General features: G+C 39.7%; 2 protein-coding genes across 3 annotated transcripts; one reads left to right on the top strand and one right to left on the bottom strand.

Moving 5' to 3' along the window:
• Nucleotides 1-156: 156 nt before the first annotated feature.
• Nucleotides 157-8,467, bottom strand: mob3c (MOB kinase activator 3C). 2 transcript variants are annotated; one of them, XM_084692713.1, is made up of 5 exons: nt 8,392-8,467; nt 7,462-7,558; nt 3,682-4,271; nt 2,811-3,013; nt 157-458 (listed from the first exon to the last, which is right to left on the bottom strand). In XM_084692713.1, the coding sequence occupies exons 3-5, from the start codon at nt 4,097-4,099 to the stop codon at nt 429-431; spliced, it is 651 nt and encodes a 216-aa protein (XP_084548839.1). In that variant the 5' UTR covers nt 4,100-4,271; nt 7,462-7,558; nt 8,392-8,467; the 3' UTR covers nt 157-428. The 2 variants fall into 2 exon arrangements, with proteins under 2 accessions (XP_084548839.1, XP_084548838.1); XM_084692712.1 differs by lacking the exon at nt 8,392-8,467 and having other exon boundaries at nt 7,462-7,748.
• A 10,020-nt stretch (nt 8,468-18,487) lies between these two features.
• On the top strand, nt 18,488-25,995 carry elovl1b (ELOVL fatty acid elongase 1b). The gene is made up of 8 exons (XM_084692799.1): nt 18,488-18,665; nt 23,532-23,628; nt 23,742-23,932; nt 24,088-24,168; nt 24,311-24,367; nt 24,456-24,561; nt 24,727-24,863; nt 25,121-25,995. Exons 2-8 carry the CDS (start codon nt 23,568-23,570, stop codon nt 25,457-25,459), a joined length of 972 nt encoding a protein of 323 aa, XP_084548925.1. The 5' UTR covers nt 18,488-18,665; nt 23,532-23,567; the 3' UTR covers nt 25,460-25,995.
• Nucleotides 25,996-27,267: the final 1,272 nt, after the last annotated feature.

Raw genomic sequence — 27,267 nt, 5'->3', positions numbered from 1 at the left:
ATTTGGGTCACTGTCTAAAAGAACTAATGCCATACGAAACACTTTCTGGTTATAATACGACAAAAACACTTTTCATCCCATGCTAAGAAGTCATTGGAATTATCAATCGCAAAACTGTAAGCTTGACAAACAAAATATAAGTAGCCTACAATCTGGAAATAGTTAAAGCAAAAAAACAAAAGGAAGAGTTAGTCATGTTTTTAAATAGCACCAAAATAAAGATTCGGACAGTACTTCAGCTTATACTACTCACTTAAACATTTACAGTTTGTGAACCATGCAGTACTGCACAAAAGGCAACCACTTCACACCAAAAAACACTCAAGTAAAAACAATTTTTTCTTGGTTTGAGTGTTGTTATTGAAGCTATTGCTCTGTTGAAGGGCTCAGGAATGCTAAAACGATGAAAACGCCATTGTCCAATATGTTTAGTTGCATATCTTCTCTGTCATTGCTCTCTGATGGGACAAAAAACACAACAAATATAGACATCAGCATGACATCAGCAAAAAACAGACAAACTATAATTGGCCCTACAGCTACTAAACGTTTCAGTAAATAGGTGTTTCATTTGTGTTGTTAGGGCATGCATTAGAAAGCTGGATGTCAAGCTTTGCTTATAGTCTTTTGGAGACTGTTGTCAATTTGTAGCAACATAAGAAACACACAAGTATGTATATAACATTACCTGTTTCATATAAATTATGCAGGTAAATTAAGTCTCGAATAAGGAAAACATAGTAGGCAACATTTATTCAGGACATTGCATAAATCCTGAGCATACCCAATATTAACTAGAGAGGGTACAATTTCTGGGGAAATTGTAGGGTGTGCTTGCTTACTTGCGTTGGTTGCAGGGGTCCGTATTTAAATTACATTTCTGTATATTTTATATTAAAATGTATAGCCTACTTATTATTTATAAAGATTACATAGATTTAAAAGCATATTTTTTTCTGCTCATTTACAACTCAAAATACTAAGAGTGAAGAGTAGAATGAAATAGTTCTCTACTAATTTCCCCTGCAAGAGGTAATGGTGATCAGCAACCTCATAGTTGAATCAAAACGAATACATTTGGCAGACCGGTGTAAAAATTGACCTAATCTCTATGACTTAAACGTAATTGTAAGTTTTTCCCTTCTCGTAATATTTTCAGGCATTTAGCCTACTCATATTGCATTCATTCAATAATAAAGAACCCCCTTTGAAGCTTATTTTAACAAAGACGTTACCAGCAGCTATCTCAGAAGGAATCGTGATTCAAATAGTACCATCTGCTAACTGAAAATATGCCCCCAAAAACGTAAATAAGCTTGACATTTATTTGGAGGAAAATCACTCATTCATAAAAATATCAGTGGTAGCGATCATTGTCAGTAACAAGGCAAAATGCGATATAGCCCTGCTGTGTGGAGAAGCTGCCCTGGTTAATTGTAGGCTACAACTACTACTAACAGTAGACTGCCTTGGTAGCAATTGCGTTGGTTGAATTCGATTTAACGTTACTTCCGTTGCACGTTCTAGGCTGAAATGAATTATTTTCATGAACAGATTGAAGTTTAGGCTGTGGCAATGAAGTTCAGGTTAGTAGTCACTAGTCAGATAGTTTCACCTATTGAAAGACTTTTGATTTAAGTAATGGTAGTGCCGAACATGTGCCATTTGACTTCCTACGTAGGCTGTACTATAAACAGCTGTGGAGATGTTTTTTTTTAGCTACTGTACTAGACTAGGCTACAGTACAGCGTTGCAGTGAGCTACACTGGTTTGAAACCACAGGTAATGATAATTTCACCAACAAATCGTTTACTTGTAATCTAATGTCATAATAAATCCTACAACAAAAATGTAATTGTGAGGAATGTTTATTTCAACGATTGAAAACAGATGCATCATAGACCGCTGTAGTATGTGTTGCCCAGACAACAGAGGCTAATGTCATGATGCTAATGCTTCAGTGAAATAGTAGACTACTGTTTCCGAAAGTAGATATAACTACTTCCTTATATCAGCATATATTGTTTTTCATATCACAAAGTAAAATTCGTAAATAGTTATCACCCTGTCCTATTTGCTTGTGGCGTTTCTGCAGCTCCCTTGCAGTAAAGCAGTTAGCCTAGCTATCTCCCAGAAGTTAACGAGCTGCTAAACTAATGTTCTGCTAGAGGTAGTTACGTGATATTTCGTGACGTTAGAGACGTCAGTAGCGTCAGTGACTGTGGCTAGCAAGTTAGCCACCGTTAGCTTAACTTTTGCCACAAAAACTTAATTAAAACCTAAACCGTGCAACGGTACATAAATCCCAATAGAACCAACGCAATCGCGACCAAGACAAACCTTTTGACATTTGTCTATGTAGTCCAAATATTGACTGAGCCTTAGGGGCGCGAAAATAAACAATAATAATAAATAATAAATATATATGTGAGATTACGATGGTTTGTGCTGGCCGAAGGCAAGCACACCCCAAATAGACTATTTTGGTCACCCAAAAAGAGGAGTGCTCTGCCCAAATGGAGACTCTGTTATAATCGTGTTATAGTGGACGTTTTATAGTATGTAAAAGTAATACAATAATCTTGTATCTTCTTCCTCTCCTTCCAAAAAATGCTCCCTTCTTTTTATACTGCCTAAACATGGACCTTTCATCCTCCTTTTCTCCACCTCAGCCCTGCTTTTACCTTTTGACCTCCCACCCCAACACACATACACAAGCTGTTTTCTTATCATCTCCACACCCATGCCACATTGCCTGTCATCCTCTTAATTTTCTTCTTTGTCAACCCTTTAACCGTACCGTCTCTTACCAGTGGCTCTAGCTCTGAGTGCTCAATGAGGCTAAACTCAGAGATGAAGTAATAATAGTGTTTGTAGCAGGTGTTGATGTGGGCTTCGGCCCCCATGCTGCAGATGCTGTCGAAATGGTGGATGTAGACATGCACAAAGACCCGGAAGAGACGGCTCAGGATCTTCTTGCACACCTGCTGAAAGTTCTTGGGGAAAGGAACACCTACAACGGAATAGGAGGGAACCATCAGAGATTGGTAAATGAAGAAGGGACCTGGGGGGCAAAACATATTGTTCTCTTGGCATTGAATGAAATGTCCTCAGGTGTTTATCACGATTCTTTAACAAGGGACAGGGGTGACTCAACATAGTGGAAAACAGTTACGGAAAAGTGCTAATGAATAAGGCTAACATGGCCATGATTGATCAATGTATTTTAGGGAGGAGATTTTAATATATTTTCATGGGGCCCAATGTCTCTGGCATCGGATTATATAATATAAACAAGGCCCCTCTTTCAATCTCATCTAAATGTCACTCGTATTGTTTCATTAACCTCTATTTGAACCAATGGACTATCAATTAAAAATACATTGTTGGCAAGCATGGAACAGGATTGGCAGCTTTGTGTTCACATGATGTAGTGTCTACAAGCTGCAGACTCTGGCATCCACTTCACGAGCATGAGTGCAATACTTGACTGTCTATGCTTTTCAGTCCGACAAAGTGAAGAGTTTCATCAACTGTAGACACGGTCATGTTTTCACACAACAAACAATATTTATATTCTTAAATCTGCTGTTCATGAATAGTCAATGAATAATAGCCAACAATCATTTGTAACACATCTATTCCACCAAAAGGTTCAGTAAGGGATGTTCAGTCACACACCTACTCTGGTGGGGAAGATGTCCTCATTGTTGATTAGTGTCTCAATCCAGTCCATAAGCAGGTTCATGTACTTCAGAGCTGGAAGCTTGGTGGGCTTCTTATATTCACCCCCATCCTGCCACCGATACTCGTAACGAAGACCCCCGGACATGATAGGGCAGGTGCGCTCCGTGCAGAACTCGCTGACCGTACCGTAGATCAGGTTGATACGGTTGAAGAAGTCTACTACGTGCACGGCAATCCAGTCGTTGATGCTCTCCCCCTCCGGTAGCTGAACCACCTTCCTTAAGTCCAGACCCGACTTAAGAGACGCCTGGGCTTTCTTGTACAGCTCAAAGCGCTGGGTTCCAGGTTCAAACCTCTTCCGAGGCCTGAACGTTTTATCTTTACTAAACACTTGTCCGAGACACAAAGCCATAGTGTCTTAATCGTGGACTTGAAGTTGAGGAATCTTTATAGCGTATGGTTTAAGGGTGTGTGTGTTATCTGTGAGCATTTGTGTGGTTCCTGCAATTAAATTAGTCTGGTCTCATTGCCTAATTTGATCAAATTCCACCAACTTTTTAAGTTGAACTCTTTAGTGAATTACTCTGAAAGAAAAAAAAAAAGTTCAGAACAGGTCAGATGCTTTTATTCATATCCACTCTGTGCCCAATTGATCAACATGTCAGATTGAGGCAATACCACTGGATCTGGAAACCATAACTGAAAAGTAAGAACACAGCAATTTTAATTTACAAAGGCAAATAATAAACACAATGTGCTGAGAAAAATGGACCAACCAAAAGTGGACAAACTATGGAAGTGAATGAGATTTCAGAATCAGAATCCATGAAAGTTTGCACAGACAAAGAATTTGCTTTGGCAGGAAGGTGCATACATTAAACTATAGGAATCTTACAAATTTAAATATGAGGTATCACTATACTAAGGGTGCATAAACTAGCAATACTAAGTGGATTTAGAATTTAAAGAAAATATACAAAAAAAATTGCTGTAATTTACAATATAAAAATTCAAACTGCATATCTAGCTTTGTGTGTTCTGTTAGACATCATGACCATCTGGTCCTGAAAATAGACATAATGTGATGAATTTGTGAAATCAGATTAGCAGAAACATTTAAAGGGAATTGAGTGACTGGGAGACTCTCAGAAGTCCAGAAGCAGCATTTAAATGCCTCCGAGATCACACAGTGAGCTACTCTAAGACCCAGCACTATTTCAACAACCATGGTCAGATTGGTGTAAATTATCTGAGTAGGGACTGATGTATGAAGGTAAATTAGGTTCAAAAACATTTGCAAGTGGATGTAAACGCGGAATACAGGCCTAGAATTGTATCTTCGAAAACCAATTTTTAAAAGCGAGGAAAAGATTTGTCTGCTTGCGCATTTTTTCTGTGAGCTTAGCTCACTATCTCATGAATTATTTTGCTCAATCACACTTTTGGGCTTTTTTCATCGCCATTGGGTGCAACTTTCTTTTAGTGTTGTACGGTGGCCCTGAAGTGCAGATCACGCCCCCTAATATGAGTACATCCCCCAAATGAAAACACTCCCCCCCAATACCTGTCAACTCCCCCCAAATCAGATGACTTGTTCACCTCCCCCCAATACAAAAACACGCTCCCCCAAATGGAAATGACATTACGTTAACTCTGAACGGAAAGGGTAGGTACTACACTTTAGCGCTGATTGGATGCAGTAGGCTAACTAACAAGAAAGAAGAAATTGATCGACAGAAGTACAAAATGCAATAGCCTGACAGAGTTACGTGCACCAGGACATTTATTTGGGTATCGAAGAATGAAGCAAATAGTAGGCTACTTAGGCCAAAGTATTTCGTGTTAATGCGATTTGGGGGGAGTTGACTTGTATGGGGGGGAGTGTTTTCATTTGGGGGATGTACTCATATTAGGGGGCGTGATCTACAGTGGCCCTTAAGTGCAAAACACAACGGCAAATAGCAAAAACATAATCAAATAGCAAAACACAACGGCAAATAGCAAAACACAATGGCAAATGGTGAAACACAACGGCAAATAGGAAAATACAACGGCAAATAGGAAAACACAACGGCAAAAAGGTATAACACAACGGCAAATAGGAAAACACAACAACATTAACTTCTGACGGAAAAGGTAGGGCCTATCTAACAGAAGACGGACCCTCCTGATTGAACAGACGGACTGTTGCCGTTGCGTTTTCCTATTTGCCTTTTTGGTTTGCAGCAAAATATTAACTTTGCAGAGTGCCCGGTTCTCAAGATATTCGTAGGAAACTCGCTGACCGGAGGAACAATCAGAGTGAATGGGCTAGGACGCGAAGAGAGCAAGCCAAACTGGCAACAAATTATTTGTTCATTATTTGATGTCAAAATGCTTATCCAAACAATGTCAATTGTGGCAATGCACTCCGATTATAAGGAGGACATATGCTGAATATGAACTTTGCAGAGTGCCCGGTTCTGAAGAGGATAATGGGAAACTAAACCCATTCTAATTTGTACACACACCCACACACACAGATTCCTATCATTATTATAGAGATACAATATTGACTGTGGCCGAGCATAAGACTAACCATAACATTAGCCCTCATGGACAAAGCTGCAGGCTTTTATTGTTCATGCGAATATGACACAGGGAACACAGTGGATAAATGACATTACCGATTAGCCACCTGCTAGATAAAGCGAAGATCATTGCAGCGTCCTGAATTTAATTAGGGATTTAAAACCCTTTGAATGGGTTTGACATTCTCTCTAGAGTAATAAATGTTCCACACAAACATACAAGTGCATTTCTGGCTTCTGAAAAACAAAAACAAACAAACACTAATGTGAAAATGTTTAAAGGTATAGGCCTAATTATTATAACTTAAAGGTTTTTTGTACGGTTTCAAATATTAATAGACAGTGGAAAAGGTTGAACAACTTAAAGGGATAAATGGGGGAGGGAGCTGGGTCTCTAAAGCTCTGTAAGAGTTACAACTACAAATTCTCAGTCACACATAGGCCTACCACACAGTAGCTAGAGAATGAGGCACTGCAATTTCTGGATCGGAAACTGCGGCTGCCATCACTTCCAAGTTACTTTCAGTGGTAGTGGTGATGTGAGACTGCTGTATGTCCGCATTTGTGTCACATGTCCCATTACAATCAACTACTCTCAACTCTTCCTGGACTTGTTCCTCTGAAGCATGTGCGGTTAAACCCTTCAGATTTCTGTTCCCATGTGAAAAGACGTAGACATAGACAAGCTGTTTTATCCTACTTTTCACCCCTGGAGGGTTGTGTATGTGTGTGTTTGCGAGCGGTGGTATGTATGTGTGTGTGTGTCGTGGGGTGTGGGTGAGTAACTTAAAAATTCTTAATGTGAAGCAAGATCTTAGGAAAACTAAGCAGTCAAATCTGTTGTTGCTGTGTTACAAAATCCAGAGCTAATTTGCAAAACTCACACACAGATAGTATGTGGCAAAATTATTTTTCTTTCATTACTTTTTCATGACGAGACTCATGTCCCCTACTTCAAGTCCCCACAATGTCAATCTGAAGCATGTCTGATCACGCACTGGCATGGCCAACTGGAAAGCATACTTTTGTATTTTTTTTACATAGCATGCATACTTTCATACTATGGAATTTCCTCACTGGGGAGTTACAATAGCTCTTTAAGCATCCTACACAAAAGAGGAGGAGGGGAAAACATTTACTTATACAAAGAAAACAGCACCAGAAATGTGCAACAAAGTAAGAAAATAGTTTTTTTCCCCATTACCTGGCTAGGATCCCAGAGTGGAGGGCTTGGAATGTTGTGGAAAGTCGTTGGAACGCCAAAGAGAATCTCTCTTTTGCTGCCCTTGACTTTAAAATCCCTGAAGATTACAATAAAAGCAGATCTGTTCACAGTTCCTCTGTAAGCTCCTTCCCAGTCAGACAGACGTAAAGGCTCCAACTTCACCAACCAACACTGCATAGGCTCAAAAAGTAAAGGAAAAAAGTTGTTTGGCTTCTCTTCCTGTAAATGATGTCACATCCTGACTTTGTCTGGTAGGCCCCTCTAGTCTCTGTGTGTCTATCTGTAACTGTCTATGTGGTGTGGGTGGGTGTGTACTTGAAGGACCTATAATTCTACAGAGGAGGTTCCTCTAGGGGCGGGAACATTTCACCCCAGATCCTTACCACTCCTTTTTCTCTCATTTTCTCCATAAGAAAGGGTGTCGACTGTCTCATCTTAACAAGGCATTGTAGACATTGGGATGGTGTTAAGCAAAACAATCCCATATATTATCCATAAAAAGCCATTGCAGGAACAGACACTGGTTACTGTAAAAAAAACCTGCCTTTTTGTCAATGTTTTCCTCTTGGTTTGTTACTTATCTTAAGAGTACAGCCCGACTATTGTGAGGCTAATTATAGCATTTCCACAACAAACATGGCAAAGTGAACCACTTTGAACCAGCAAAAAGTGAGGGCAAAATAGCATTTTGAATTCCAGAAAACAAACAGCATGCAACTAATCAAATTATTCATGGTATAAAACATTAGATGGAATCTATTGCAGTGATGAGGGACGTCCTTGTTCGTTCTCCAACATCCATGTGGATAACATTTATGTCAATGTATTGTCTATTCTTCTCTATGGCTACTGAACCTGGACTGTTAGCTGACATCCAGTTGACATTATAGCAGTAAATCCCATCTGTACCTTTGAGATAAAGCAGTGCTGACCCTGGCTGGAGGATGATAAACAGGGAGTCTGGTGGGGCAAAAGCAGGCTACAGATTCCCAGGAAAGTGTACGCCGGTATGGGACTGCCTCTATTATAGTTAAATAAATAAATAAATAAAGATAAGGTTTTAGGCACCACTCAAAATACATGAGTTCCTACGGAATATGTACATAGTAATGCTAACTAAACAACCAACATAGATCAAACAAACAAACAAAACATTGGAAAAAAGAGTGTGGTTAACAGCCATGAGAACTTCTCATGAACACTAGTGTTCTTAAACAGCAAGAATAGCATGGCACCATGTGTAATAATAATACTCATTGCACTATTCCCTTCCTTGGGAGATCTTCATTGTGCAAACTGTCAAAGAATGGTTCAGGGCTGGTTTAAATCTACCAATGTTACGCCATCTGCTGGACAGGCATTCTTACTGCACCAAACTTTGTTTTCTTTATTTCCTTCAACGTTAAAAGTGTAACTACACATCCCAATCTCAGCTTTGGCCTGCCCCTTCATGTAAAAATGTATTGTAACATGTTCCATGAATCTTCATTTAGGGGCTTCCTTAAACACTCTGTGATACATGAACACGGCCAATAATCATACTCATACCTCAAAGAACTAATAAAAAGTACTAACTAAAAGGCACTAATACATCAATAATACAGTGAAACCTTGTTAACCAGAAAGTGCTCAAAATAGCCTGGATTTACCTTCAAATAATGAAAAAACACTTTGGCAAGAAAGAATTAAGACCAGGATTGAAGAGTTTTTATTATTTTTTTACAGCATGACACACATTGTCCACATTGTCCAATGAAGAAGTTCAATATTTGCATTTTCCACATCCATGAGCAGTGGGCACCCTTTTCAGTTGTGCCAGGGGACAAATTCCAAGTGGTCATGTCTATGTCTTGGTCAGGGAAAGAGAGCAATATATCCTATTCTGCATGTTTTTGTGTTAGGATTAGAACATATCAGATGGCTCAGATCTGAACCATCTGACAGCTTTGACCCATCTGACACATGCGTCAGATGGCTGAGTGGTTAGGGAATCGGGCTACCAATCAGAAGGTTGCTGGTTGGATTCCTGGCCATGCAAAATTACGTTGTGTCCTTGGGCAAGGCACTTCACCCTACTTGCCTTGGGGGAATGTCCCTGTACTTTCTGTAAATCGCTCTGGATAAGAGCGTCTGCTAAATGACTAAATGTAATGTCCCAAAGCCAACAGTGCAGGAAGACTATGCAGGAATCGAACCATGGCCTTCATGTAAAGCACCCTGCCTGTGGATTGATGAGTGGAGAAATCACTATGGGGGTTTTAAAACACATACACACACAAAAGAGTCTTCCCCCCAAAAAAAGTAATTCCAATCTTATTGTCTAATTTTATCCATACAATGATATTTTGAGATTAATGTAACTTCATTTGTCAGTTGCATGTGCATGAAGCTGAAAAAAAGAAAGAAAGAAAATGCTACTTTTAGCATTACAAATCGTAATCAGCATTGAGATTACGCTGTTGAAGTTTTTATTTGTGTTTTATTGCTAACGAAATGTGTCGCTTTCAAGTGCTGAAAAAGAAATTTTTCGAGAAGGATAGATTTAGATATGCCTGGACCCATTTTTTATTTTATTTTTACATTTTGCAGCGTCGCTAAAAACAATTAAGGTGTCTCCATAGGTAAACATTCTAGAACATTTCTAAAGTGACATCGAGAAGTTCCAGAAGTGCTATGACCTTTGCCACCAGCCAATATCACCGAATAGTTTGGATACACTGGCATACTTTTTTCACCATCTAAAATATTTTTGATGTTCACTACAGTTCATTATGCAAAGAATTAAACACAATATTCTACTTGCCAGCGTAATTAGGCTCTTCCCCGAAAGACAACCTTTTCCCGACCGCCCTCCATCATCCAGGTTCACCAAGGAGGAGCCAGCAAAACACATGGTTGGAGAAAAGGAACAGGCACGGAAAGGTTCACGTTTGAACCATTGTCCATTTAAACGTTTTGACACAGGTGGGTAGATGTGGACTATTTACTAAATTTATAGTGAAGCGACATTGTGCCCTTTTTTTTACAGTGAGCGCACAAGATTGAAGCCGTGCTTTTAGTTTGCGTGATAAACGGTAGGTAACAGAGTTAAGACGGGGTTGTTTGAAAGTGTCGATCAAAATATGCAGTATTATCCTGCACTATTATCTCACTTAACCTTGATTTGACATCTCAGACTTCTCCCACAAATAGTACCAACTTAAGCTCTGCCCACGGACGCTAGAAGTTACAGTGTCATCAATTGTTCTCGTAGTGTTATTTTTTTTTATGAACAAGTTGAAAGTGTTTTCAAATATTACTGTATATTTGTTTCTGTGTTGGTGCTGAACTTCGCGCTCTTGCTAGTTTGGGTGTCCATTGACAGGTAGAGGGAAGTGTGTAGAAGGTTTGACTCCTCTCCCATTGCCTATCGCTAATGAGGTTCCTTTTACAGTTTTTTTCAATCGCTATGACAGTTTTTTCAATACCTTTAACAAGTTTTCTAAACTCTTGACACAGTTAGCAGAACATCCGCCTGTGTTGGCTATACAATTAACACATTTTTTGTTGCTTTGACACAAAATGCATAGAGTAAACACACATTTTAAATGCTTGAACTTCTTTTACACACAAGCTCCACCAAGACCAAAACAATCGATTTTTACGGACCAATTTACCAATGCTTTAACACTGTATGTCAGAACCGATAACACTATGTTCAAAACCTAATTTATTGGCTAAAGTCAAAGTGAACAGCTGTTCATATTGTGAATTGAAACACAAATATATCCCCTGTATTTTATTCCATTGCTACTGAGAAAAAGCTGGTTGAAGTTATGCAAATACTATAAATTACAGTTGATTCCCAACTAGGAAACACTATGGTGTTGAGGTTCTTTCAATCGCATGACTATATGGTATATATACTGCAAAGTGGAGCTCTTTGTGCTGATCTTGTGTGGAAAAAAACCAATATAGAGAAACACGAAGAAAGTAAGAATACAGTACAGTAATACCTGCACGAAGGAGAGGAAGACAAGTACCAGGACAAGGGAGAGGAGTGGGACAAGGGCAAGGGAGAGGAGTTAGAATGTGTGGTGGCGCTCAGAGAAGGGCCAGAGCTAGGGTAATTGGCAGTTATATTGCATATTTCTTGCAGTAATGTCCTGTTGCAAATGAAGCCTTTACTGCAGCAATTATGTTTCTGGCTTCTTTTTTTTCAATACAGTAACCATACATTCTATAAAGCTATTCTGACATCGTCATTCATTTTTTGTTCTGAATTTCTGCAGCAAAAGAAACAAAATGCATGCATTTTCTAAACCCAACAAAACAAAAATGTAGAGGCTTCAAAAGAAACTGCATTGCAAACACAATCTATAATCCATATACTGTGAGACCTGACACATACCTGCATAAATGAATGCAGTTTCTGTAATTCCATCTGATGTTAGTGTTTTTTATGACATTGTGCTATGATTGACTAAATGTTACTGTGAAAAGAGAACGTGTGTTAGTGTTTGGTAGACATGGTGTCATTTTTAGTATATTTTTGTGTTATGACAATTAGTGTTTGAGTTTAGTTTACAATGTGTGATTTTGAGCATGAAATTAACAGTTTTGCCAATTGTGTGTGGTAGGTGTGTTGTTGCGTTAAGAGTTTAGAAAACTTGTTAAAGGTATTGAAAAAACTGTCAAAGCAATTGTAAAAAACTGTAACAGAATATATATTTTCATTTGAATGGATGCTAGTTTGATTATAAATGCCTTAAAATAGTCTTGTGTATATATGCTACATATTTTGGAAACAAGTTTTAGACCCATGCAAAAGTGACTCAAGGTGACAGGCTCAGTTGTTTGGAAGTTAAAGCAAACATGAAGGATTGATTGTTTACATACTCAATATACAGGTTATCTCTTGGTCAGTGGCTTGTGTCAGTGGCTTCTGAAGGATCTTTGCAAGTGACTGTAAGTTGTCGTAGTTTAAGCTAGACTGTGTAACCCAAAGCTGAAGACCCAAAATAACAATTTTCATATCAAACACGTGTCATGAAATTGTGTTAAGTCCAGGTGCTCCTGTGCCATAGATTTGGCAGAAAACAAGGGTGTGCAGGTTCACCTCCGGGCACAAGTATTCAGTTTGGTTTATCTGAACAGGATGTTTAGTATTATTGATGGCGTAAATTCTGTAATTGAAGGGGATGAAGTGGGTTTGTGAAGACATGACAGTTGGCACCTGTCAGATTCATAAAGAGCTGATATTGGCCAGGTTTCCAGATTTGTTAAGAAGCTCTTAACGCCAAGAGCTTCTTAACGAATCTGGGAAACCCGGCCATTGTTGACTCAAAATCTTCCAACAGGGTTGCAGTGTGTTGGTCATGGTGTACCAGACAGGCAATCCATTAACTCTGTGCCCTGTCACCTAGGAAAGCTTAGATGTTAGCTTAATTTGAGTCACTACATTTGGGATGTCCTTCTTATCTGCTGGCATACCCAGCAGCAGGATAGAGGCAACTCATAAAATATCAGCTGACATGTGTTATAAATTGTCCCGTGATATGCAGGAGACATTCCTGGGAAAACTCAAAATTAGAATCGACTGCATATTTCAGTGGAAAGTTCTAGATATGGAGCCCATATTGAAAGGTTTGGGAGAGAGTGAGACCAGTGTTGAGTGTTACTGTAGAGATGAATGCAGACAGGCCTGTGTAGTTAGTCTGCTCCTAAAGGTCAGAGCTGTACTCCACAACACCCCAATGTGCAGTCAGGCATAAGCATGTTGTTTTAGGCTAGACCCATCACATTCGAGTGCTGATTTAGAAGTTGTTTTGAATTTTTTATTTCATTTAATATTTTATTTATTGGAAATATACTGTGAGAACGTGCCTATGCCAGGGGTTTCCTGGAAAGTGTTTGTTTAGTTTGTAAGCACAGAGTGGGCGATGTTTGACACATTCTTATCCCATGATGCTAAAACCAGTTCTGAAACGAGTTGCTTGTAAGTTTTGCTGGCTTGCTTTAATTTGAATAATAGTTTTTGTCCATACAAAACCTCATACATGCTATGTCTTTGAGTTGTGGTGTGACACCACAGTCAATGTAGTTTTAAAATTGTTGTTCTGTAGTCAGCACTTTAGATTTGATATGATGCAATGGCTGAAATTGTGATCCCGCCCTTGGGTATCGCAGCTGTCAAATGGGTCATGTTCTGGTCATTTGATTTTTTTCAGGCTTCCTCTGGTGTTTTCTGCAAAGTCTGCTAAGGAGTAGACTTTACAAGTCATGGGTTGGGCAGGAGGAGGAAGATTGACGGATTAGAGCAGTGCTGCTCCTCCAAAATGGCTTCGTCATTAGATATTTCTTACACTATTTCCAAAACCAAGTTTAAAGAAAGTTCAACATTTCAATCAAACACAATTATTTATAGAACGGAATGCCATCCATGTAAATGGCAACGGCTTTGATCCGAGAGGTTACGAGAGGTTACGTCATTCATCTATTGTTATACTCAGGCTAAGCAGAGGATTCTTTTATATGGCAACATTTGAAACTAAACAGAGTGAAGCTTTGGATGGGTCGCTCATAGGAGACAGGGATTAGACTTGGCTCATAACTCCATAATGTGTGAAGCCCCCTTCTAAGACAATATACATTCAGTTAATGTTGTGAGCGTCTCAAGTTGTAATATTAAGACTATTTGGGACATGAAAATGCCTTTCCTAATGGGAAGCACTTCAATACACTAACTTCCTTTTGTGGAATGTTGTGATCTGCACACCTTTGCCATGCGTAATAAAAGCCACTTGGATATTTCAAAGGAGTGACAGAGAGAGAGAAGTGAATTGGTGGCAAACGACCTGGACATTTTACCTACAGCATGGGCAAATGGGGACCATTTAGCTGAAATACTTTGTGAGTGAACCCCCACATGTCATTAGCAGAACAGCATGTAGGCAAATAATGTCCCAACAGTGTTAAGATAAAGCAATAAAACAATTTTATTGATGGCGTCGCCTTCCCCAGCAAACATATCAGAAGTGATTGCAGTACCACGGGACTCTGGCCTTGCTGGCTGGACACTGACTACGAGACTAAGGAAAGTTATTTAACGTTATTTTTTTCATATTTATTTGAGGTGTATTGAGCTTCTGTCACACTTTAATGACTAAGTGAACTTTTTCCTTTACTTACCGTCCTTGCCAGCAACCGGGGGTAAGATGGCTGAGTGGTTAGGGAATTGGGCTATTATTCAGAAGGTTGCTGGTTCGATTCCCGGCCATGCCAAATGAGGTTGTGTCCTTGGGCAAGGCACTTCACATTACTTGCCTCGGGAGAATGTCCCTGTACTTACTATAAGTCGTAACCAAAAAGGATTGTACAGAAGTAGAAGGTGAATATAATATTAGGTTTATTTCAGCCGTGGGGTTTGCATATAAAAAAAGAACACAGTGAAATCAATCTTTACATAAATGATAAGATAAAGGCTATAGTAAGTATGAAGGTGAGTAGAAGCTGCCTCCAATCAGCCACACCTGACCTCTTTATTCATCCCCCTCTCTGGGGACATTACTCTCCAGACCTGTAGAGGGTGCTGTAAACGCTAATATAACAAAGGGTTTCTTTTGGCTCCAACATATACAGAACATACCATGCTGCCACTATCCCCCTAACCTCTGTCTGAGTTCAATGGTTCAACTGGCTTGCATTGTTTAGGCACACTTGAGACCCCAGACTAGGATGGACTGACAGCCACTGCAAAATCCCTGCACGCTATTATAGACATAATAATCCATGCTGAGCATCTTTCCAAACTTTTTGTATTTTTGAGTAGGTGAACTTTCATCTCAACCGAGTGAATTTAGGTTGTCTTAATCTCTGTATAGTTATGCTCTGCTTTTCACACAACTCTCATTCGTATTGTTGGGCTCATGATTGGTTGGTCATTATGCTATTATTTACCCACATTGTGAAGCCGGACTTACCAATTTCCAGAGCAATTGTGGTTCCTTGTTCTCAGCCAATGACTGTGAGGATAAAGTGTAAATAGTTATAACATATAAAATGCCCTTACATTTTATAAAGCTAAAATGTTAGGGCATTTTCATTGTCGCTGTCTAGTTGTGAGTTTAGGTTTTGCCTTGTCTTTGGAGTCTGTTGTCAATGTTAAACAATTTGGCAGGCATGGAAATTGAAATAATCAATCAGGAACATTGCAAAACTCATGGGCATGCCAAAATAAACATTGTGGTTTACTACAGGAAAGACTGCAGAGCTTAACTATGAAAAATTACATGTAGGCCAAGGGAGACCACTATGTTGGATTACTGAAGGATACTTCCTATTGGGATGAAAACCTTCCAGGTTGTAGGCATATATTTATCCAAGTCTAGATAAACACAGTGACAAACCTCACTTTACACGCGCAATGCAAATCACTATTAAACTTGGAAAAACATTATGAAGGTAGTTTATAGGTTACAAAAGCCTGGGAGATCTGGAACAAAGTTTTATGGAAGTAGAGATTAAGAAAAAGGAAATGCACATGCTATGCTGCATAACATACCTACGTAATAGACACACTTCTCTTTACGGTAGCCTCACTGCTGATGCCAACAACAAATCAAAGGCTGAAGCGTACAGAAATATTTTATCTTCTCAGACGAAACCAAATACAACACCTCACAACTTGCTACTGCCCGAGCAATCCGTTTTTGATGGCCACAAAGTGGTCATTTTTTGTCCGGCCAAGTCAATCATCCAATCTGAATAATTAAGCATGCCTTTTTCATTCTGATATGGAAGGCAAAAAACCCTGAAAGAGAGCTGGAACTGGAGAGTCCAGATTTGATTTACAGGCTGTTCTATTGAATGGATAAAAAGACTGGGAGGCTCTGGTCCATGAGTCTTCACACTTTGGTGGCATATGCGGGTAAAGATTTCCACAGACGTGCGTGCTGTGCTTGTGTATCCATTAGTGTACACCCCACACCCTGACACAGAAGCACGCTGAAGGACAAGGGCCAGGGCATACAACAGATAGTTCCGTGCTTTGGTCACTAGGAAACGCTGGAAGCGTTCACATCTCAGTATGTGGCATGCTTTTTTCACATGTTAAGGATTCTATGTAGATTTACAGGATGCTGTGTTGTCATGTTAAACCACTTTTGCATATTACTGCATACTTTTCTTAACCTCCTGAATGCCCCCTTGACTGCCATTCTTTCAATGAAGTTCCAAACTTGGCAAATTTGAGTCACCTTGTAGGAATTTCAATACAATATTTACAAGTAACAAGGTTGACCAATTGTATTATGCATTTACATATACAGTATTTGTCAACCCTGAAAAAGTAAGTGTCGATGATTACTGTAACTTGGTTGACAGCCCCAGGGTTGACTTTGTTTTTTATTCAACCATTCTTGTTAGAGCCCGACCAATAAAGGATTTTTAAGGCCAATACCGATACGAATATTTGGTGTTTTAAAAAACCGACATTCCGATACATCGTTAAAAAAAAATATATATATATATTTAAAAAAAATTACGCATAAAATTGTATCCAGAAATGCATGACAAAACAAACTGATATCATCAACATTAGTTATTTGTAGTTGACATTTAGTCATTTTTATCATATGCTCTTATCCAGAGCGACTTGTTGTGACCTCACTCCATTCGTTCACTTTAGAGTATGGAATGCCAAGTGCCTTTTGATACCCATCACATTTCCGAGTTGTGCCAAATCGTTTTATCTTTGGTTTCAGTGAGGGGAGATGTATTAACACTCCATTGTTACCTTTAACGGACTCATCCTTCCGTACTCACTTTGAACCCTGTGCTTCTGATGTTTGTGAGAAGGAACAATGCTGTCACACCTGGGGAATACTTAAAATATATATATATAAAGTTGGCGGCATAAACATGATCTATTTTCAGGAGGCGTGTTTTGGTACAGCTGGAGAGAGATGGAGAGTGAGAGAACTGCCTGCTATAAACACACACTCCTTTCCACCCTTGTCCCCTGGACTATACTGTGGCAACCGGTAAAACCAGCCTCTATTTGGTCCGAAATAATGGCAAAACATAAGAAACACGTAAACAATAAGATCCACTCACCTTAAAGAGGTTTTTTTTTTTGTGGGGGTTGGAAATGCAAAAAAAAAGTCTGAAAAGTCTGAATAAACTATTTTGGTCATGTACTTAGGTCATGTACATGTACTCACACCTAGAGTGATATTAGTATAAGTTATTACTCAGGAGTCATTGTCCTGCTGCCGCCAGCTATTACATTTAACAACCAGCCTTAAGTAAACAATAACATGATATGTAAATGATACCATGCATCACACCAACTGCCATCGACTTTTTCAGCTGTTCCAAATGTGGTAGTTTCCTGGGGAAGTGTTTTGTCACTTGATGACACACTTCATTTTTTGTGTTCTGCTGATGTTTTTGTCAGTGGTAGATGACCATTTCCATGCATATTATCTTGTATTGACATGGATTGTCTGTATCCAGAAGGAGGATAAATAGATGTTAGCTTTGCTCTATGGGTGTTGGCTTGGTAGAGAGCCGGTTGGTGGCCTAACAATGGCCCACTTCATGATAACTGTGTCGCCTCTGATTTCTTGCCTGGTGCTTGGGTGAACAATATCATCGACCAGCTCCCGGAGAAAATGTACAGGGTCGATGCTGTAGTCTGGTGTATGTACCCTGGTGGAGTAGCAGGAGCAACTCCCTTCTGTGTGACGAGTGCAGTGGTTACAAACCAACAAGTCACCAAGCACTTCCTCAATTTTACCCACACCTAATAGTTTGAAATAGGAAGCCAGTTCCCTCTCACAAGCATTCAACCTACTTGCACTCTTGCATGCTCAGACACATACTACTCTCTCTCTGGCTCTGTCTTCCTGCCTCTCTCCCTTACTACCGTCCCCCCCTCCCCCTCGAGTTATTTATCCGCTGTGTGAGTCAGGGAGGGTGGGGCCTTGGAGAGCACCAGTACCAGTCACACAGTCCGTTTTCTCTCTCACTCCCTCTGTCTTCCTCTATCTCTCCCTTCTTCTGTCTCCGCTGCCTTCCTGGCCTGTTCCCCTAGCAAGCTACATAGAGCTCTGCCCTGGTGTGAACAAGGAGTTGGCATTGAGGCTGTCAGTCATTGGCGTGCTCTGACAATAAAGAAGAACTTCAACCGAGACAGAAAGGTAAGTCAGTCTACTCTATCTAACTCAAGTTCTCTGGAAACTCACCCCTTGTCACATCCTGCTACTTGTTGAGCTAGCGGTTCTAATCTTCTGGGTTTGTCCCTTGGTGGCTACAGGGATAGAATTAGTCCTGTTCTAAATATTTAGTTTGGGAAATAAGAGGAAGGGGGGTTCAAGTTCCCTGCAGACTATCATGTAAAAATGGATGTTTGACGGTCTGTCTTTGTCTCATGGGATCTTGGCAGTTTTTTTTTTTTTTTTCTCGTGTGTTCGTTCATCATTAACTCCAGCCTTGTGAGCGAGGGCACTCTATTTTTATTCCATGATCCATTGACAGGACTCCCGTAACAAACGCTTGTGAGATGTTCCCCACCCTTTCCTCAGTGAAACCTTACCCTGGGAGGGTTAATAGAGCGACTTCGTCATCATGGTGCCTGGTGTGTGTTTGGTTTAGTGCATGGCGGTGGACAGGAAGATTGTTAGAGGTTTCTTGAGAAATAGGTGAAAGAACCCAAATTCAAACTCCCCAAGACCAAACGGACCCACAATCTTACATACTTTGGGGTTTTCAGTGTCTGGAGCGTTTACAGGGAGGATGCGGATGAATAGAGATACTGTAGTTGATCACATGGGTGGCCTGTTGCTTCGATTGGGCGGGGGAAGGGCAAAGGGTAGGGAGTTAACTTTTCAGTCCTTTCCTGCACAGTTTGAAACTGTATTGTGAAATACTGTGTGTACATGAACGAATGATGGCTTAATTGATTGAGTAGATGACTACTCAAATTGTACTATATTATTTCCTTTTAACACATTTGAGGGAGAGCAGTTTATGGACATTGTGACATTCTCAACATGGTGATGAGAGGCGGTATCTTCCTGGGTCTGCCTGCGAACAACTATTGCTGACTTTGTAGTCACAACCAATAAGGAAATTCCTCTGAATGTCTTGCCAGTGACTTTCCAAATGTTTTGACTGAATTTTACTCATAAATTGACTTTCTTTTTTTGTTTGTTGAATTTTTAAGATAAGTCTGTCGAAGCATGCCATTTATTATAGAGTTGATATAGTGTGAAGACAATTTATGCAATGAGAAACAATCATTATCCTATAATGTATACTTTTAAGTCATGTTGGATGGTTTTGTTGGGATGGAATGGGATGGCATCCATGTTGTTTTCCATACTCTATTTTTAGTTGTGGTTGTTTTGAGTTTTCCCACCAGTTCCTTAATTGCAACCAGAGAGGGTTTTTTCCCCCTGATGTTTAACATAAGTAGGTTTCTTCACACAGCTGAGACTTCCATCAGATAGCTGTTTTTCTTTGTCCCTGGCTTTCTTTTTCTCCTCTCTGGTCTCCCTGGTGCATTGGGATGAGGATGACAGGATGTGCAATGCAGTGTTTTCCTTTCCCTAGTTAGGCTCATCTTAGTCACAAGACTATCCTCCTGACACACACAGACACACACGAACACACACACACACACACACTACCTACCGTTTCACTACAAGCAACTTCTATGTGTACAATTAAGGGAGTCAGGTGGCTGAGCGGTGAGGGAATCGGGCTAGTAATCAGAAGGTTGCCAGTTTGATTCCCGGCTCTGCCAAATGACGTTGTGTCCTTGGGCAAGGCATTTCACCCTGTACTGTCCTTGTACTTACTGCAAGTCGCTCTGGATAAGAGCATCTGCTAAAATGAGTAAAATGAAAAAATGTAAAGACCTTGACAAAGTACTTTTTCAGTTTACAAATGTAGTTTGCAGAACCTTAAGTTTCGAATACAACTTATTTGTCCCATAAGTACATGCAAAAAATGTATGTGCACCCAAAATGCTGACATGGTTAACTGTGCTATCCCCTCCCTTGAGACTAAACAAAGTGTTCTCTTTAAGAAGCCTCAGAACATTCCCTCTTATGAATGGCCTTGCTTGAGTTTACGTTGACCTTCTCTGGTGATACACTTACATAAAGGATAAATTATTCATATTTACAATGTAAATACATTCATATATGTTAAAATAAATATTACAAAACAACTTCTTGAATTTTGTTCACAGATTTCACCCATTTTTATTGGTTAGGTCTGTTAGCACACACAAGTTTGTGGGTATCGACTCGCATTGCTCAGCAATGTCTGCACAATCACACATGGAATCGAAACAATGGCAGCTGAACTTGATACCCCTCCTGTTGTTATATGTGCCACTCGAGATCTAGGTCACTGAACTGAAAGTCATCTCACCAGGTAGAGGAATGTCCCAATCTCTAAGATAATGTGACCAAAATCAAAAGAAGCCTGAGGGTCCACTTTTATAGGCTGATATTGCTTAAGGCCAAAAGGAAACTTTTGCAAAGGAAGTGTCTTACATAGATAGTGTAGATAGACCAATTATGTAATTTAAGAAATCACTGGATCATGGCGTGATCCAATAATTTTTTTCCCCCATTCATTTCTGAATTCAAATAGCTTTGCTTAGAAAAGTGAAGGTAGACCATTGCTTTGTCTCCATTTTACTCATCATCATCTGAGGACTGATAAGACTGAGAATGCTTTCTCCATGCCCCTGTCTTTCTCTTTACTTCTTCTTGGCTTTGTTTTTTTAGATGAATTTGATTCACAATAACCCCTCTGCTAGTCTAACCCTAAATAAAGCCACAACTACACCTCTCCCAGTTTTGCACTATGTAGACAAGCAAGGTGAAAAAATGTGTCTTATTTCCAATTGTGTTGCTGTTGTTTTATGATCCATTGTATGGTTTATGAAATATTCACTTTTTTATGGTAACATTTGGCGCATTTAAATCAATGGATGGAATTTGGAGTTAAGCATGGTGGTAAGTCTAATCGCCACACATTTTAAATACTGCCACCCAGTGGCGATTTTAGACCCTTTTTAGGGGTGCTCAAGCACCCCTAAAAATAATAATAAAATAATAAAAATAGCAAATAATTGTTATTTATCATTTTATACTGGTAATTAATTAAGGGACATCCTTAGTTTTTTCATTAGTTCAATATTTTGCATAATAATAAATAAATGTATTAATTGTTATCCAGTGAAATAAGGGATTTATTAGCAAGGCACTGTATTCATGTCACATTCTCATTGGGGGCCGAGCACCCCTAAAGGTCTGATCCTAAAATCGCCCCCGCTACCACCACTGCTACAGTATTTAGTTCACATATACCAGAGCTTGAAATAGCGACCATTTTGGTTGCATATGCTCCCGAAATTGTGTCTGTGCTACCTCAAAATTAATTTAGGAGTATTTGTGCAAGTGCAAATAGGCCTGATAGTTATGGTGCGACTTCGCTAATTAGCCTACTACCCATGTGCCTGCTGTGAGCTGATACAGTGACTGGTCCACCGTTCTGTCCGACGTTAAAAAACAATTAAACTTCATCTTTAGTTCTAAACATTTAATGCAGATTTTAGATTGGTTAATATTAGCCATCAGTTACTCATTGTCACTGCGCACCGTTTTCACGTGACAAGGTGCTAGTTTGCGTGCAAATTAAATCAATAACATGAAAATTATCCTGTCTTATCCATGATTAGTGGTTTCCTTAACTGTGTTTTCTACATACTGAGTCAAGAGACCATTTTCTTTGTCCCGGTTGCCTTTACTCCTCTGTCCCATTCCAGCCCACTGTATTATTACCTTTTAATGGTGTTGACTTAGGGTTGGTGGCAGTGTACTCTTAAGGATGGGAAACCTTTAACACTGTAGATAGTAGCTTTTCTAATCTGTTCACCTTGCTTTATAGTGCAGGGTTTCCCACAGCACTTTTCAGTTAAGGCGGCCGCATAAGCAACACGCCTGCCGCCTTAACTACGTCATAACTACGACATATCGGCCGTTGTCCTGTTTTTTCCCTTCCATTCCAAATCGTGACCAACGCAAGTCTCCCTTCTCTGCAGAACGCCCCCCGGTCAGACTGCAAACCACCCCCTACCACCTTAATTAACACATTTTCTGCGGGAAACCCTGTAGTGTGTACTCACGCACACCGTTTCATACTTTGCCCCCAAAGTATTTAGTACTTTTTAAACAGCTTTAGTACTGTTTGAAGTTGAAATAATTGATAGAGTAAGATTTGGTCAAGATAGGTTCCACACTTCCACATACTACTGCACAATTCTATATCCACGCTCGTCCCCAGAGGACAGTGTTCCTTTCCAGTAAAAACATGTCTACTGTCAGGAATGTCTACACCCAGCCACATACTGTTAAACCTGACTGGAGACAAATAGTTCAACTTCCCTTTGTTTCAATCTTGAATTGGTCTCTTTGCTCTGTCAGGGTCATTTGGGTAGAGCTAGAAGAGGAGGAGTTAGTGTGTCTTCCTCTGGGCCTGTGTTGGCTTTGGTACCATCATTTGTGGTACCAAACTAAGGGTGGTGCTGCTTCTGGTCTGTGGGATCGAGGTACGCTGGTGAACCTCGCTCCAGCATCAGGACACGTCTGATGAGCAACTTGGATCTGGTTGATTGCATTCGGGGATTTCTAGGGTGGGGTTTATTGGATCAGTGATAAGCAGCCATGGCTTTGACTGCTGTACCCTTTTGGTTAGCAGAGACAGACCCAACCCATGGAGACACAAACCCAACAATAAGACACCACATGAAACTGAGTGAGATTAAGACGTAATCTTGGTTTATTACTCAACATTACATCACGTTATTGTTGAATAAGGGGCCTTAAAAGCAAACACATTTTCACGTCTGAGTTCAACTGCTATAAATACAGAGCAGTCTCAAACCAGATTAAAATAGTTGCAGTTGATAGAGCTTTATCAGTTAATATAAATTGAGGACACTGTATCAGCATTCACCATTGACTAATGAATGTGTTCCTCCACAGGTTTTTAGCAGAACATAGAAGGGGAAGCAATTCAAAATGTTGCAGGACATAGGTTCTCGAATCATGGAGGTATACGACTACGTCATGGCAGGAACTGGTGAGTGTTCAATATTCATACATACTGTACTTGTATCTTATATATATATAATGTGTATTCTCAGCAGAACCATTATGTCTGTGAGATAAATTTTTAAAACTTTTCTTTTATAGACCCGCGATTGAAGGTTTATCCCATGATGCAGAATCCAGTGTACATGTCTGCCATATTGCTGAGCTACCTGTTCTTTGTGCTGTTTGCTGGGCCACGCTTCATGGCCAATCGCAAGCCTTTCCAACTCAAGGAGGCCATGATCATCTATAACTTCTCCCTTGTGGCACTGTCTGTCTTTATTGTTTATGAGGTGGGATACTAGTACGCTTTAAAGGATTCAAATTTAGAATGACAAATTGGATGGAGACTGCAGATCAAATGTGATTCACTGTTCCAGGGCATCTCTGCAGGGTTGGAGCATGTCTGTCTAGAGGTGTGTACTAAGTTTGTCCTTTTGTCCTTTAGTTTCTGATGTCTGGCTGGGCCACCACATACACTTGGAGATGTGACCCATGCGATTATTCTGACAGCCCCCAAGGACTAAGAGTAAGTCAAAAGTCCCGGGTCACACACACAAGGGCATTCTACTTCTCACCTACTCTTTCTTTCAAATAGTGTTTTTGACCTTTAATACCATTAATTATATCCAAAGTATGTTATCTTTTAATGCCATTTCTTCTTTCACTAGATGGTCCGAGTGGCTTGGCTGTTCTTTTTCTCCAAACTCATTGAACTCATGGACACAGTAAGGCAACAGATTTTCAGGTTGAATAGTTAGAATATAATTAGATATTTCTAGTTGTTGGATATAAACTTTTCTCTCCTTGGTTTAGGTCTTCTTTGTGCTGAGGAAGAAGCATGGACAGATCACCTTCCTGCACATCTTCCACCATTCCTTTATGCCTTGGACCTGGTGGTGGGGTGTCAGCTATGCTCCTGGTGAGTCCACAATAGTTCTCCAGATAAAACTCTTAAAGGTCATGAATCACTTACTTATTTGGTATTCAGTAAATAATTTGCCATGTAATGTTTGCAATGAATGACCAGAAACGCCCTTATCACTGTTTAGCCTTAACCTTTCTTCTATGTAAATGTTTACCCCAGGGGGAATGGGCTCCTTCCATGCCATGGTGAATTCGGTTGTCCACGTCATCATGTACTTCTACTATGGTCTGTCAGCTGCTGGACCACGCTTCCAGAAGTTCCTCTGGTGGAAGAAGTACATGACTGCCATCCAGCTGGTAGGATTTTTCTGTGTCTGTTTGCTATTCATTTCTTGTTTCTTTAGGTCCTCCATAAAGACCTTTGTTTTCTGTTCTAATGGCAATTCATTGTATAATCCTGTCTGTCAGCAATTTAAAATAACAGCTCTTTATTAAATTCGGTCCAAATTTGCTTTGGATTCAAGATATGGAGCTTTTGATTTACATATCAGGTATGTGTGTGTATGGGTGTCTGTGCGTGTTTACTAATATTTGGATCCATTCCTATCCAACAGGTTCAGTTTGTTCTGGTTTCCCTCCATGTGACGCAGTATTACTTTATGGAGAGCTGTGACTATCAGGTCCCTTTGTTCATCCACCTCATTTGGGTGTACGGCACCTTCTTCTTTGTTCTGTTCTCCAACTTCTGGTACCAGGCCTACATTAAAGGCAAACGGCTGCCAAAGCTGGACAAGAAGCAAAGTCACAATGGCAAGACCAATGGATCTACTGTGGCCAGCAATGGAAAGCACGCAGAGAATGGCACCAGCAATGGTACCTCCCACTGCACAAGCAATGGAGTCACTCACCCCGAGAATGGTAGTGCTCTGATAGGTAAAATGAAAAAGGCGTAGGATTTCTGGAATATTACAAACACCATGTAGGAATATCAGAAACCTGCACTAAGCTACCAAGGATTCCAAAGAAAGTTTTGGTTTTTTTTTTTTCCTATTGTTTTTTGATGTATGATGCATTAAAAAAAACATGGGGAAATGACATGGTCAATGATTTCCACAGTTGGGGGCCCATATTTAGTTTTGTTCAGTTTCCTGTTTCATTTCAAACTCAGACAACTAATTATGGAACATGTTTAATGAATAAAAAAACATGTAATGACCTAATGTAACATCACAAATGTTGCCCAGGACCGCATGGTTTAAAGCACCTCAGTGATACACACATACAAACACACACACAGTTTTGGCACTTGCATTCCTCCTGAACCCCCTGTGGATAGATGACACTGTACAGTTTCTATCACCAAACTTGAATATTCCTTTGTAAATAGTTTATCATGAGAAAAAAAAAACTAATGGAAAGCTTTATGGGTTTCAACATTTTTGTTACTTTATCTTTGTTAAATTAAATGCAATAAATTAAATTTAAAGTATGTTGTCCTTGTGAACCTGTGCTTAAAGATATTCAAGTGTGCATTACTACATGATTGTTGCTTCATACAGTGTACACTACAATAATATGATTGTAGGGCAACTGTAATCTCTGAGATCCATTGTGATATTCTTATTCACAAAATGTTTTTTTCTGGGTGTGCAGTTTTGTGAATTAAGTTATTATACTTGAACCATGGAACACATGCTTGAAGCAAGAAATACACCACTGAAACTGGTTTTAAGTACAGTGAAGAACTCCAAATCATGCAAAAAAAACATAGGCCTACAGGACAGAAACATCTCTGTGTCAAACTATAAGCTGAATAGAGAGAATTGAGTCTTGTCTCCAGCTATACTCTGGAAACTGGATATGAATGGCTGCTTAGACCCCCCTATCTTGCAGTGTTGTCACTACCATCTCAAATATGTCAACCATGTAGGAGGTAAACAAAGGGCTCATTCTCCTTTGTTTGAGGAGATGCATTGGACGACCCTCACACCAAGCGCCTAGAGGGCTGGATCAGCCCACCAGCCTCAGTGGAAGAGGGGCTCAGGGTTAGGCCAGGTCACTGAGTTGCATTGAAAGTCAGTAAAAAGTACTCTATATAATACATCCCTAAACAATTCTACAATTACTTATTGTAAGTAAACAATGAACTACCAATAATACTTATTTAGTATTACTGGTAATTGTTTTGGTTCATATGTGTGTTAGAATAACACATGCCACACCCAAAGTACATTTTTGTCATTTGCATAAATGACAATATCAATATGCTGTGCCAAAGTGTCACCTTCACAATTTTGCTATTGAAGCTTAAAACCAGGAGGAAAATGGCAGGCTAATAATGCATCTTAGAAGCATTAAATAAGAGGTACAATACATCCAGAATTAAAACAGTCTTTATGTGTGTGTATATGTGTGTATCTGTATGTGTGTGTTTGTGTGTGTACAGTACCAGCCAAAGGTTTGGACACATGGTAAAATGTGTCCAAACCTTTGAAGGGTACTGTATAATGCCCCAGTATTATTTTGCAAACCTTCTGTGAGGAAATGGAGTGATAAGGTGTGTGTGTGTATGGCTGATAAGGCTACAAGACTCTCACACACAGCCTATATCTTTGCTATAATGCAAGGAATCTGTGTGTGTGTGTGTGTGTGTGTGTGTGTGTGTGTCTGTCTGTCCGTCTGTCTGTGTGATTTGATCAAGGACAGATCTACATACAATGAGACTCCAGCATGGAGTTAGATTAGTTTCATAATTCACAAA

The sequence above is a fragment of the Hypomesus nipponensis genome, chromosome 26 (genome assembly GCF_054491055.1).
Source record: "Hypomesus nipponensis isolate SF chromosome 26, ASM5449105v1, whole genome shotgun sequence".
In the NCBI taxonomy this organism is placed as follows: Eukaryota; Metazoa; Chordata; class Actinopteri; order Osmeriformes; family Osmeridae; genus Hypomesus; species Hypomesus nipponensis.
This window is presented reverse-complemented; position numbering and strand designations above follow the sequence as displayed.

Excerpts from the sequence above, each read along its gene's own strand:
- mob3c (XM_084692713.1), bottom strand. The coding sequence starts at position 4,099 with ATGGCTTTGTGTCTCGGACAAGTGTTTAGTAAAGATAAAACGTTCAGG. Across the intron at positions 3,014-3,681 it reads CATCTTCCCCACCAGAGTAG|GTGTTCCTTTCCCCAAGAAC; the intron begins GTGTGTGACTGA and ends ATTCCGTTGTAG. Across the intron at positions 459-2,810 it reads ACTCAGAGCTAGAGCCACTG|AGAGCAATGACAGAGAAGAT; the intron begins GTAAGAGACGGT and ends TTGTCCCATCAG.
- elovl1b (XM_084692799.1), top strand. The coding sequence starts at position 23,568 with ATGTTGCAGGACATAGGTTCTCGAATCATGGAGGTATACGACTACGTC. Across the intron at positions 23,629-23,741 it reads CTACGTCATGGCAGGAACTG|ACCCGCGATTGAAGGTTTAT; the intron begins GTGAGTGTTCAA and ends TTTCTTTTATAG. Across the intron at positions 24,562-24,726 it reads GGGTGTCAGCTATGCTCCTG|GGGGAATGGGCTCCTTCCAT; the intron begins GTGAGTCCACAA and ends TGTTTACCCCAG.